General features: G+C 43.8%; 1 protein-coding gene across 1 annotated transcript in view; it reads left to right on the top strand.

The window, feature by feature from the left end:
- CAMTA2 (calmodulin binding transcription activator 2) overlaps positions 1-13,561 on the top strand; it is a 177,413-nt gene that overhangs the window by 146,108 nt on the left and 17,744 nt on the right. Inside the window, 7 exon segments of the mRNA XM_030187287.1 lie at positions 42-120; positions 6,995-7,298; positions 7,390-7,736; positions 8,090-8,277; positions 8,672-8,845; positions 10,532-10,781; positions 11,078-11,149. Coding sequence (XP_030043147.1) covers positions 42-120; positions 6,995-7,298; positions 7,390-7,736; positions 8,090-8,277; positions 8,672-8,845; positions 10,532-10,781; positions 11,078-11,149 — 1,414 coding nt within the window.

The following is a 13,561-nucleotide window of genomic DNA, read 5'->3' as shown; positions in this document are numbered from 1 at the left end:
TTTCTCTCCTGAAGTATTTCATTGGTCTCTTAATTCTTCAGGACAGTGAATGCCCAGAGCTTGGACCTGGAGCTGGAGGTGGATCCCCTTAATGTTGATCACTTCTCCTGCACACCACTGGTAAGTAATTGCTGTCCACAGAGAATACCCTCTCTTCAACACTGTTGCTCACAGATAGCCTCCTTCCTGGGACTTTAAATTAGGTTAAGCATCCTCCACTCCTAAGCAATTTTAAATAATTTAACTCAACATTTTGATGCAAATGCCTGCAGGCAGCAAGATGGGTTGCTATCCGTTCGTTTGCACTGTGTGTTAAGTATCTGATTATCTATGAGTTGGTCATAACTTGTATATATGCACTCCCAGGCCCTTAGAGAATGAGTCCAATCTCTGGAGGTTATAATAGCAGACTTAGAGGAACTGGGGAAGACAGAGAAGTATAAAGAAGAAACCTTCAGGAAATGAGTGGTTCCATCTCCAGTCTAGCAGCCCCTATGCTATACTGGAAGAGCAAAATTACCTGAAAAGAGAGCATCAACTTGTAATGACAGGAGCTTCAGGTGATGCAGTATCCTCTTGCTACCGAACAGGTATATCCAAGGACATGTACTCAGGAGGAAAGGGTTAGGACTGCCTTTGTTGTTGGTAATTCAATCATTAGAAATGTAGATGCTTGGCTGGCTGGTGGGTATGAGAATCACTTAATAACTCACATGCCTGGTGCTAAGGTATCAGATCTTACATATTACCTAGATAGGATTTTAGAGAATGCTGGGAAGCAGCTGTTTATTATGGTGCATATGGGTACCAAGGACGTAGGAAGGTGCAGAAGGGAGGTTCTTTAATCCAAATTTAAGGTTTTATATAGGAAATTGAAATTTAGAACCTTGAGGCTTCAAAGATAGTGCCCTAGAGAGAGGCAGACATTTTTCATTGTTTTCTTCCTTTCTCACTTTTTATTCCATTCATCATTGTGAGGATCATATCCTCTTTCTGTTCATTTACACGCCCTAGAGAGTGGATGCATGTGCCAGCTCCAGGAGACTAAATTTTCCCATTTGCCTCTTACAGCATATAGCCCTGCTAGCTGCCTTCTGGTTCTCACCGAGATTAAAGTTGCCAGTGAAGTTGGGATATCACTGTAGTTCTCCCTGGAGCAGTGGAGATATTAAGATGAAGGGCAAAAGAAGCTTTATAGGGAGATGATAGAGAATTATGAGACTCTGATCTCAGCAGATATTTTACTGTATACTAGTATACACTGAGGGTTTTGTCTTTATCAGCAGAGACAGACAATGAATTTATCAATGTTGTCGTTTTACCCCTGATGCAGCCTCATGGTGAAACATGTTTGGGATTGCTGTGAACATCGGCTGTTTATAAATGTTTGCATAGAGCTCTGCTCTATTTGTGAGCACTTTTTTTTTTAATCTTCTTTCAAAATAATGAAGAAATGCTCTAGTCTAGCTTGTTTAATCTTTGGGGTTGTGAGATAAGAAAGCATGATAATTTGTACTTATGTAGATATGATACATAAAAAGACGGAGCACTTAAATGTATATATCCATATCTTATCTCAGAATTATTCTTATTGTATACCCATAGACCTTTCTCAAAGTCTAACATAGCTGTGTCATCTCATAGCCAGGGCTTCTGGTACCATGAAGTAAAGTTGGAAAATTCTTCTTTTGGTCCTCAAATTAGAACAGAGCAGCTTTTCAAACTCTAAAAGTTGGTGCAGTATATGAGAGCTTTTTCAGTATGGAGCATAAAATGGCATATTTGAAAATATTGAAAACAGGTAAGCTGCTTATTGCTAATGTGTTCAATCTGGGACTTGGAAATAAATGTGACCTGAATGAAAAGGTACCAAAAGTGGGGCATGTGACTTACTTATATCAATTTAGCAGCAAGATTAGCAGTTGGACAGATCTTGAGGCAGAAAGATTCAGCCTTTCAATGGCCTGGGGAAGGGAGGCTAGTGCCCCTCTCTCCCCAGAGTTAACAACCTCTGCAGCCATACTTTGGAGAGCGGTTCCATCGCTGCCGATCGCAAACATGTCACCATCTGCCAGTTTGGGACCAGCTACCGCTTTGCTCGGATATGGTAGACTATCCGTTCCTGGAGGGGATAGCGTAACTTCTTGCCCCAAGGGGTTTGCCACTCCTTTTGCTGAACTCACAGCAGGGCCCTCTCCAAGCGTTTGCTGCGGGCATCGGGTGGAATAACGCTCTAATGCTTGCTGCACCAGAGAGGAAGTTGTAGCTGGTGATGCTAAAGCTTTCACCACACCTTTTCTCTTGGTATGCAGCTTGAGGAAATTTAGAATTACTCCTGCAGACAACAGAGAACACACAACACCTGACCTCAGGATGCCATCTTTGCCACTCCCCCTAACCAATGATGTCTTATGAGTAACGGTGTTACATGATCAAATTTATGAGCTTGACAGAGTATCCCAGTGGCGGTGTTTTGTACTGTTTGGAGATGCTTCTTAGTGCTTTGACCTAAACGAGCAGAGATTGCATTGTAGTAGTCTAGTCTAGAAAGCACAAGAGCACACAATAGTGCATTGGATTGAAAGTGTCATAATGTTGTGAACTCATAATTGGTACAGAGCGAAAAATCGTTTAATAATGAAACATGGGCAACAAAGGAGTTCTTAGCAAAATCTATTCTCACTTAAATAAGCACAATATTGTTCTGGCAATTTCACTGAATTTATCAGCGGCTTTTGATGTGGTAAAACTCTCTCTTAGTATCTTGGCTCAGTTCTTTAGAGATGACAAGCACTGTTATCACGTGGTTTTCTTCTTTTCTTTCAGGACGTTCTTATGACGTGATGATTCTCTGTTCTACTGTGTTGTCCCATTCTTTGACTCGTGGAGCCTTTTTTACCTGTTTGTTAGCCCTTTGGTTACACTTATCTTTCTTTCCGTTTCCATGCAGACATTCTTTTACTCTTTCCCTCAAATCCGCCTTCTCCTATTCAACCCCTTCAGGATTGCATAGATCTCATGCAGAAGTGCCTTTTGAAACATAGGTTGGTCTTAAAGATAAGACAGTGACGTTGGTTCACCAGGGTCTTCAGTCCCTAACTGAACTCTTATTTCACCAGTCGAATCTTTTTGATATTTAGGTATTATTTTAGATTCTCAGCTGACTATCTCCTTGCAAATATCTAAACTGTGTAAATCAGATTTTTTCATCTTTGGGCAATTACGGTTGGTCAGGAGATTCTTTGACCATGACACCTTTCACGCTCTCATTCTCTCACCATTAATTGCTAGAATTGAGTACTGCAATTGGCAGTTCTCATTATAATTTGAAACAATTACAATCTCTACAAAACACAGAAGTTGTTACTCTGTCATGCAGAAAAATCTGATCATGTTTCCCCTTTTCTCCAAGAGCTTCACTGGCTCTTCATTGAACAAAGAATTGTTCATAAACTTTTGACATAGACGTTCAAAGCCTTTAGGATAGTGTCGCCATAATATCTAGCTAACCTTACTATTCCTTATTCTCCTATTCGGCTTCTTCATTCTGTTGATTATCGCTTAATCCTCCCTAACCTCAAACAAGTTTTGCTCGAATTTACTGGACATTTGTGCTTTCTACTTTGCAGCCCCTTTCTTCTGGAACTCTCTTCCCTGGGAAATTCATGCTGAATTAGTCATCAAAAAATTCAAACCCGCCATAAAGTCTTGGCTCTTTCACCAAGCTTTAATTTAATATAGGCCTGTTTTGCTGCAAACTTTACCATTCTTTCTTTTAAATCTCTGAGTTTTTTGGTTTGACTCGCTCTTCCCTACCATTTCCTTTTACCTAGTTTTCTTTTCCTTTAACCTTCCTCTCCCCAGTCTCTCCTTAGTAAAATTGTGACAGAATGCATGGATATCCTTTCCTATTACTATTGTAGTTCCTTTCTCTCTAAAAGGTTTTGCTGGGAGGATCGGAGTGTGTTTGTTGAGGAATAACGTATCAAAAATTTAGATAAAAAAAGAAGGTAGTCCTGAATAATAGATTTTGTGAGTCTAAGTTAGAATTTTGAAGGAAATTTATGATATGCCAGGTAGTCAGTATTCCTCTCGAAGTAATGGTGTTACATGATTTAACTTTTTAGTGTTGGTAAGCAATTTTACCATTGCATTTTTCATCATTTGAGGATGTCTTAATTTCTATGGATCATAAGTCCAGAAAGAGTTCATTGCAATAGTCTAGATGGATAATAACAATGTAAGCATTAGAATACACAATGCACCCTGGTGGAATACATTTCAGTCTGAATTAATCTTAACTTGATTTTCAGTTCTCACATTTCTTCAGTGGTGCAAAAAATGTTTTCAAGTCAAAGTCTTAAGATAATACCCAAGATCTTAATTGATGATACTGTTGGAATGTAGGTTCTGCCGATTTGTAGTATGCTAAAGTGTGGTAACTTTTCCTTCCATAGCGTCCCTGTAGACCGGCACAGATGGTCTATGCACTCCTATCAGCAGATGGAGACTGAGAAAAAACTGATCTACAAGTAAGCCTATAAGTGGGCTGTGCAGTCCCAAGGAATCCAGTCTGTTCACAAATGGTAGCAGTGGTAAGCCTGTGCAGTCTGGTTAGTTGGGGGCCCTGGGAATTGGTTGGTGTTTAGTACTCCTGGGGCTGGTGTTTTGGTTTGATTCAAAGAGAAAACTCTCTTTAAAAAATCCCACAAACAATATTTATTGTTTATTTCCCGCCTCTCTGACTGCTAGGCTGGGGATGAGGCCGGTGGGTGTCTTTCTAGCCCCGGGGGTGTCAAACCCGGGCGGCTGGGTTCCTCCCCCTTTCCCTACTCAATCTCTTCTGAGAGTTTCTTCCTTTGGTGTGCCCTGTCATTGCCACTATGCTGCGCTGTAAGAGGAGGTCGACTTCTCTTGCATATGTTCTTCTCTGGTGCTTTTTAAGGACTGGTGTGTGGATCGTTCTATTGTGCCACTTCAGGCCTCGGTGCTTCAGGTGCTTGATTTTTTTGCAGGCTGGTTTGGATAAGGGCCTGGCCTGATTTTGGGGTTGATTCATGGTCATCCTTTGAGTTCCCTTCCAGATATGGTTCATTTCTTTAGAGATGTGCGTCTTATTCAACTTCCGGTGTGTCAGCCGATTCCGCCATGGGATCTTAATCTAGTGTTGTCTGTGCTGTTGACCGGTGTCTTTTGAGCCCTTATTGGGTTGTACCCTGATGGTGTTTCTTGTGGCCCTGTCGTCTGGTCAGCGTGTGTCAGAGTTGCAGGCTCTATCCTGCAGAGAGCCCTTCCTCCAGTTCTTTAAAGAAGGTGGTTCTTCAGGCAGTTCTTTCTTTCTTTCCTTCCTAAGGTGGTCTCTCCATTTCATCTGAATCTGGAGATCTCTTTACCCTTTTGAGTTACAGGGCCGGCTCTGAGGAGCAGCAGTATTTGAACCGGTTGGATATCCATAGAGTACTTCATTGCTATTTGCAAGTGTCTTGGGAGTTTTGCCGCTCTGGTCTGTTTGTGCTGTTAGGGGGTTCACATAGGGGCGAGGCTGCATCCAAGGCGACTATTGCATGATGGGTGAAGGATGCTGTGACCTTGGCCTATTTGATTAATAAGCAGCCCCATTCCCTCTTTCTTAGAGGCCCCATTCTATGTGGGCCGTAACGTCTTTGTGGGGTGGAGCATTTCTTGGTCTCTCTGCTGGAAATGTGTTGAGCGGCGGTTGGTCTTCTCTTCATTCTTTTACTCATCTTTATCAGTTAGATGTGTATGCTCGTCAGGATGCAAGTTTGGGGCCAGTGTGCTCACAGCGGGGCACCAGAGGTCCCATCCATGATGGTCATTGCTCTGGTACTTCCCATCTGTGCCGCTCTAGAGGGATACTATGGAAGGAGCAATTGGCTTTCCTTTAGTCCCGCTAGACCGGCACAGGCCCCTCCCAGGTGGTTGGGTAGTTGTTTGGTAGTTGGCGTTCCTTTGGTCTGGCTGACAAAAGGCCAGGGTTGGGCCTGGTCTTTTTTTTTTTTCGGGAGCATTCTTACAGTTCCCTACTTTTCATACAAAAAAAAAAAGAAATGGGAACACAGTAATACACTAGACTCCACTCGGGAGTGGTATGCTTCCATCCCATACCAGCCTTTTTGGTAGGTGGTCGGGCTTATATTTCTGTGGATAGGCAGCAGCAATTCAGACACCCTTGGTCAAAGGATCAAGGTGGCAGAGGTGGATACAGAGTTTTATCCTTTGAGAGAGTGTTTCCTCTTTGTATGGCATTTTGCTTGGGGGGGTCATCTACTTTGCTAGGCATAAACTGGCTTCCTGGGGACTACACAGCCCACTTATAGGCTTACTTGTAGTTCAGTTTGCTCTGTCTCCATCTGCTGGTAGGAATGCATAACCCATCTGTGCCGGTCTAGAGGAACTAAAGGAAAGCCAATTAGCGGGTAAGATCTAATTGCTCCTTGTTTTGCAAAAAATGGCTAAAGAGTTATCTGATTGTGTTTCACTGGAACAAACCATTTTGCGATCTGAGAGAATTTTTTATTAAGAATGTGAAAGTCTTGTGAGAAGGGTTGAGAGTAGTTAAGATCTGTTTATCGCCTGCATAGAAAAAGGATGCTGGATCTAATGATTGGATTAGGGTGGCCAGAGGTGCTATGAAAATATTAAATAAAATTGGATCAGTATAATACTGGTGCTGTACATGAAAAGGAATATGGTTCAGAATGAATAATAACAATATTGTATTCCATCTGGAATTTCATTAAAAGCAGGCAATTCATATATTTAAAAAAGTAACCCTCCCTCATTGTTATAGATAAGTCACCACATCCCTTTGGCATGCTTTTTCAGTGTAGTTTCCAGGTTGAAGAGAAGTAGCAAATGGAGCAAGGAGTATCCAGTGTGGGGGAGTGGTGGAAGTGGTGTTCTGAGGAGGATGTTCTGAGCTGTGTTCAGAAATGTCATCAGTCATGGGTCTCTCTTTCCCTCTGACCCCTAGATGTGGGCCTGTGCTCTAGGACACATGGAAGCTGCTGTGTTACTCTACCGCTGGAACCGGCAGGCTCTCGCCATCCCAGACTCTCTGGGACGGCTTCCGCTAGGTGTGGCTCGCTCTCGGGGACACGTGAAATTGGCCATCCACCTGGAGGAGCTGCAGAGACAGGACCAAGATCAGGAAGAACTGCTGAGAGGTGCGAACCTCTTTCCAGAAGCAGAGTTGAGCGAGAGAGACTGGCAGGAGCTGGTCAGGAGCCCAGCAGATGCAAGGATTCCTTCTCCATTAGCCAGCAGCCCTGATACAGGTAAGAGGGATAAACAGCAAGAAACAGCAGAGACAAATCTTGGTTGGGATCCAAACCACTCTTTCTCCTTGTCCTCTTTTTCTCTCTGCAGGCCTGAGTTCAAGCAGTAGCATCTCTTCGCCTTCAGAGCTGTCTGAGGGGCCTGTTTCTGTCACCTCTGCCTATTCCAGTAGCTCTACCCTCCGGGAATCTCCCAGTCGCAGCCCCGATCACCATATCAACCAAGATATCAGCATGGACACATCAGATAGTCAGCGAGTCATTCGCTTCAGTCATAGAGAGCCTCTCTTCTTCATGGAGTACGAGCCTGTGCCAGCAAACCCCCGAGTTTACTCTTCCTCCTGCAGTGGCACCCAGAATCCCAGTGAGGAGGAGATACTGAGTTACAGCAAAAGCGCAGAGAGTGAGAATTACCTTTCCACCATGGATGTGCTTCAGGTATATCAGCATGACACATATAGTCACTACACTGGCTATGCAGGATCATTCCCTGAAAAGGGCTGGATTGGAAAGAAGTCCAGGAGAGAGGCCTCATAGAAGTAGACTCTTTGGTCATACCCAAAATAGCTTGGTTTAAGAGTAGGTTAATATATCCCATTTAGAGGCATTACCCTTGGAGAATCCCTAATGAGTTCCTGGAGTTGTGCATTTGAAAAGACTGAGAGAGGCCTTACAGCGGAAGAAATCCTGATGAAAGTCAGATTCAAATTAGTAATGACACTTCACAGGAGAATAAATGGAAAAGATGTACACTGCATCTGTGATTTATCTCTGTCCTTCTCTGGTCTCAGGTGGACATGATCACTTTGGCTGAACAGATCATTGAAGCCACTCCAGACAGGATAAAGCAAGAGGACTTCAGCTGCACTGAAACTCCTCTGAAAGAGCGCCATGGAAACCTGGCCCTCAGCAAAACCATGTCCTGGCTGACCAGTTACCTGGAGAATATAGACCCACTGCCCAGCCTCTCCCAGCACAAGTAAGAAGTTGCATATATGCTTCAGGGATTGTTCTATGACAGGTATCCAGGATCATTTGCCTTAGTACAAATCACAAACTCTCCTGCATTACCTTGTGACCTTTTCTTTTTTTGTGTGTTGAGTGGGTTGTTGTTTTTTGTCTTTTGCAATTTTTCAAATTACTGTATGAAATCAAGAGACAGAAAATGAAACAGCAAAAGTTGTTCCAAGCGAGAAACAAGGAGAATTCAAAAAGAAATATATATCACTACAAATAATGAAGGGAATTGATTGTTAGCATATATATTGCTGAGTACTGTTACTTGATTAGGTTCTCCATTTTCCTGCTCTCAGCGAGCTGCCTGTACCCTCACACCTAACCCCCCCATCTCCTTGTTCACTTTCCACTCTCAGAGACAGCTGCCGTGCCGCCTGTGCTCTCGTCCGTCTTGCTGAGCAAGCCCGCAGTGTGCAAAATGAGCCCCCTTTAGGTCTTTGTCGCACCCCTCAGGATACTGCAGGTCACGGAGCACGGAGCAAGAGGATTACCAAGCGGACAAGTGAAACAGCCAGACTCAAGTTGATCCGGTAAGAGTAGGCCACAGTCTTGTCCCAGTCCTTCCTGGTTGAGGAAGATGCTGGATACTGTTCTTACATGCCACACCTGGAGCTTGGTACTAACTCAGGGTACGTCCTGGAGGGTAGGCAGTGTTTGTCCAGGCTTACTAAGCTCTCCTAGTGAAACAAAGTGACTTGAAAACTATATTTATATCTGTAAAGAGGGACGGTCAGCTGTTGTACTTTTCCTGGTGAAGATGGATAAGAAGTGATGGGCTTGCATTGCAGACATTAGAGTAGGCATTAGGACAGACTTGTTAAATTAGTATTGTATTTTTTGCCTACAGTTTGTTCCTCCTTTAGCCTTCAGTTGAATTGAACTGGCTTCTGCTGTGCAGCAGTATCAAGATTCTTTATTTACAAATGCCCAAGTTTTTTTCCCCTGATTCATAAGTCTCTACCCAGCTCGAATCAATGAGTCCTTGGCTGTGGGGCCACAGATCACAGGTCTTTCTAGAACCTGATGTGTATGTGTCCCATGTCCAGCCTGTAGTTACCATTATGAAAAGGCTAATCTCCTCCTTTCCCGCACCCAAGGGGCTGGCTGTGAACATTTGCCCTCTTTCTTCGCCAGCCCAGGGATTGGAATTCTGACTTAGGAAACACACCTGGGTCTTCCACATGGCAGCATGCAGTATACTGAGCTAGTGGGCTGGTCCAGATAGAATGTTTTAACTGTAAAGGAGATCCAGCATTGGAATAACCTCCCCAGGGAGGTAGTGGAATCTCTGTCCGTGGAGGATTTTAAGAGCAGGATAGAGGCACATCAGTCTGGAATGGCTTTTATAGCCTGAAAGGATTACATGAACCCCTGAGCTCCCTTTTATTAATCTATATATTGTGCAGCATTAAAAATGAGGGCTCACAGACTGAGCACCTTCAGACATAATGCTCCACGGTAGTTACAGGGTTATCAGTGGGATACTTACCTCGTGCTTGTCTCTGTAATTCCCAGTTTGAGCAGTACTACATTTCTCTGAATGCCTTTTAGACATGTGACCAGATAACTCCAACAAGGGTCTGTTTTATATGTGGGATTTATCTTTCTGGATTCTCAGAGCCATGGACCGGTCCAGTAGTCAGTAATCTTCATAGACTAGAAGGAGATTTGTGTTCCTAAGGGGAGAAATATTTGCCTTCCATATTTCACATTCGTGCCTCTACAGTCTTGCTGTTTTCTTTCCATCTTCTCCTGTAGTGTTATGCTCTCCTCCTTCCTCACCATGTCGCACAAACTCACACTTTCCTCCTTTTCCAGCATCTTCTGTCCTGTGTTGTTCACCCTTTCCATCTTCTGCAGTCTCATTCTCTCTGCCCTCCTTGTCTCTTCCTTCTTCCCTCTTCCATCCCTCTTCTCCAGTCACTCCCCACAGTCTTGTGCACTCCTCTGTCCCTGCTATTTCCCATAGTCTTATTTCTTTTTCTTCCTACAACCTTCTGTGGTCTAATGCTGTCTTCCTTCCTTGTCTCCTTTCATGGTTCCAATATGTCCTCCCTCTCCTCCTCCTTTCGTGGTCTCATGCTGTCTACACTCTCTGTCTTACTTTCTGCCTTGCTGCAGGCTCACTTGTTTCTCCACTGTTTCTTCTGGTCCCAGAGGTCTCATGCTTTCTTCCTACTTCTTCCCCAGTCTCATTCTCACTCTTCTCTCTTTAGGTCTGTATGCACGGACCCGCTGACATCTCCCACGGCCCATGCCTGTCTCAGTCCCTTACAGTCCCCTCTGGGAGAAATCACTTTTGACAAGTTTGATCCTCCATCAGCTGCCAATTGGTCTGAGTTCTTAAATGCCTCTGCCAACGGCAAGATGGAGAGTGAGTTTGCACTACTGACTCTATCGGACCATGAGCAGCGGGAATTGTATGAGGCTGCCAAGATCATACAGACGGCCTTCCGCAGGTACAAGGTATGAGATCTAGAAATGTACATCTGTGGAGAGATTATATCTGAAATGTAGCTTATATAATATGCAATAGATCTTGTCTAGCAGACAACACATGTATATGCAGAGAGAGGGCTCATCCCCCTGCTCTGGCTGTATTAGCCGTCATGCTTAGGGTGTGGTACTTGTGACCTGGCTTAGCCACTGTTTGGAAAACAGGATACTGGGCTAGATGGACCATTGGTCTGACCCAGTATGGCTACTCTTATGTGGTTGGGGGTTACAGCACAGCCCACCTTTTTTTTTCTCCCCTCTTGCAGGGACGCAGATTGAAGGAGCAGCAGGAAGTGGCAGCTGCCGTCATCCAGAGATGTTACCGCAAATACAAACAGGTGAGGTGCAGTGCTGACTGTGGCCAAAGTGAGAGAGCAAGCGACATGTCTAATTTTTCATTCCTGAGTTGGTAAAGTGCATAGCCACTACTACTGTTAGGAATCTTAAAGTTAGGGGTGCTGCTTATCAGAATCGCGTGTTGAATCTTCATCAACTGGGGAACTTAAGCTTCATGTCTATATTTCTTTGCTTTAGTAATATCCCTATATGTCTCAGAGAACTGTTATTTTGGATCAGGCTGTATTCTCCGAAGACAAGCAGGACTCGCATTTGGGTGACTTCGTCCATAGAGCTCCAGTATCGATGCTGCCCAGCATTCTACAACTTCTAGAAGTCTTTGGCAAACCCCACCGAGCACACACACACACTCCTCCCTGCCCTCCTGACTTTTGCAGGACCCGCAGTTTCACTTGTTCAATGGAGCAGTGAAGACGTGTCTGCCTTCTCTCTGTCACGCGGTTTTTCCTCCAAGATTTTTTTTTTCTCTTGCCTTCTTTCCTTTTTCAGCATGAGTAGCAAGGGACCAGTTTTATTTTTTGTTGTCCCCTTTAAATTTATTAGTGTTCAGGCCTTTTAAGTCTTATATCTTTTTCTGTGGCTCATGGCCTCCTCTCGGCCAGGTCTTTGTTTTTCTCTTTAAAAAAGGAAAAAAAAGTTTATTATAGTTGAGCCATTGATTTCACTTTGTCTGTTTTTTTTCTGAGTGGCTTTGCTTCAGGTGTGGTAAGATTGTGTCTGTGACAGATCCTCACACCTGGTGCCTGCTGTGCCTCGGGTATGACCGTACGTCCTCTCATTGTAAACTCTTCTTAAATACAGAAAAGGACACAAGAGTTGAGAGACCCTGCATGAGAAACTTTTTGGCACACTGAATTTCGGTTCAGAGGCATCGGTCCCCATGGCTTCAGGAGCTGCAGTGGACACTGGGGGACGCATAGGCATTGAGGAGTTCTCCTCCTACCTTGATTTTGGGTGTCGGTAGCGCCTGTTCGGGACGAGCATCATTGGACCTGACACCGAGAACCCATGAGGATTCCTCGTCAGCATCGAGGGAGCCCAGTGTCTTGCACTGAGTGGAGGTAAAGAAGCACAGACATCGGTCCTTCTTGAAGCACGGTACCAGGAGCTCCAGGACACCAGCGTCTCTGGTACCTGAGAAGCATCGGCACCGAGATGGCCACTACAACCTCCATAGAAGTGATGCTGATGCGCCGGCTTTTCCAAAGCAGGGTTTCCGCCTCCAATTCAGCTGTTCCCGCACCAATCTTGTTTTTAAGGTTCAAGGTTCAACTTTATTTCATATACTGTAAATCAGTTTAGTTAGTTTAGTTTATTAAAATTTAATATATCACCTTTAACAAAGCCAAAGTGGTGTACAATCATTAAAAAACATTCAATAAAAACAGAAAAGGACCTACAACTTAATATGAAGCAAAGAGAGAACAGAACAAAATAACAGCAAGAAACAGAGAAAAGCTGTGGAGACACCAGTGCTACTGCCCAAAGGACGCTACCGCTCGGAGCATCATCCAGATCAAGCCACCATATAAAAGGTGCAGACTGAAGAAGTTCAATCAGAATAAGCTATGGAGAATAAATGGGTCTTCAAAGCTGTCTTGAAACATGAGGAAGATTGTTCAGATCTAAGTGAAAAAGGAAGAGAATTCCAGAGGGAGGGACTAAGGAAGAAAACTGCTGAATGTCTTGTTGATTGTAGTCTAGTGTGTGTAACAGCAGGAATAGAAAGCTGTTGACTAGTGGAGGAATGTAGAATGCAAAATGGAACATGTGGAGTGGAGTGGAGGAGTGGCCTAATGGTTAGGGTGGTGGACTTTGGTCCTGGGGAACTGAGGAACTGAGTTGGATTCCCACTTCAGGCACAGGCAGCTCCTTGTGACTCTGGGCAAGTCACTTAACCCTCCATTGCCCCATGTAAGCCGCATTGAGCCTGCCATGAGTGGGAAAGTGCGGGGTACAAATGTAACAACAACAACAAATTAGAGTCAATAAATAAGATGGAACCTGTTGAATTTTTTTTTAATGTGCACATCAGGCAGCCTCTGTAGTGCTTGAATATACTCTTCTATTTCCAAAACAAACATTTCTAAGGGAGGTTTTGGATGTTTTAATGACAGCAGCCATCTTTGGTGTGGCGTTTTTATTGTGATTTTTTTTTTTTTATTGTTACAACTTGCTGTTTTGGGGGCACTTTTTTATTTGAGTCTATAATAAAGATTTTTAATATCTTCATTGTGTGTGCTTCAATGTCTAGTATCTTTATTGACACACATTGCTCAGCTGTGTTGCTCACCTTCAGCTCATTTGATCCAAAGTAACCCTGACAGAGAAACTATTAAGACCACTGTCATAGACGGTACACCCAACCATTGGTGAACACACTTTATCCGTTT

This window comes from Microcaecilia unicolor, chromosome 14 (assembly GCF_901765095.1).
Source record: "Microcaecilia unicolor chromosome 14, aMicUni1.1, whole genome shotgun sequence".
NCBI classification, from domain to species: domain Eukaryota; kingdom Metazoa; phylum Chordata; class Amphibia; order Gymnophiona; family Siphonopidae; genus Microcaecilia; species Microcaecilia unicolor.
The sequence above is the reverse complement of the archived record's forward strand: the minus strand, read 5'-3'. Positions and strand labels throughout refer to the sequence as shown.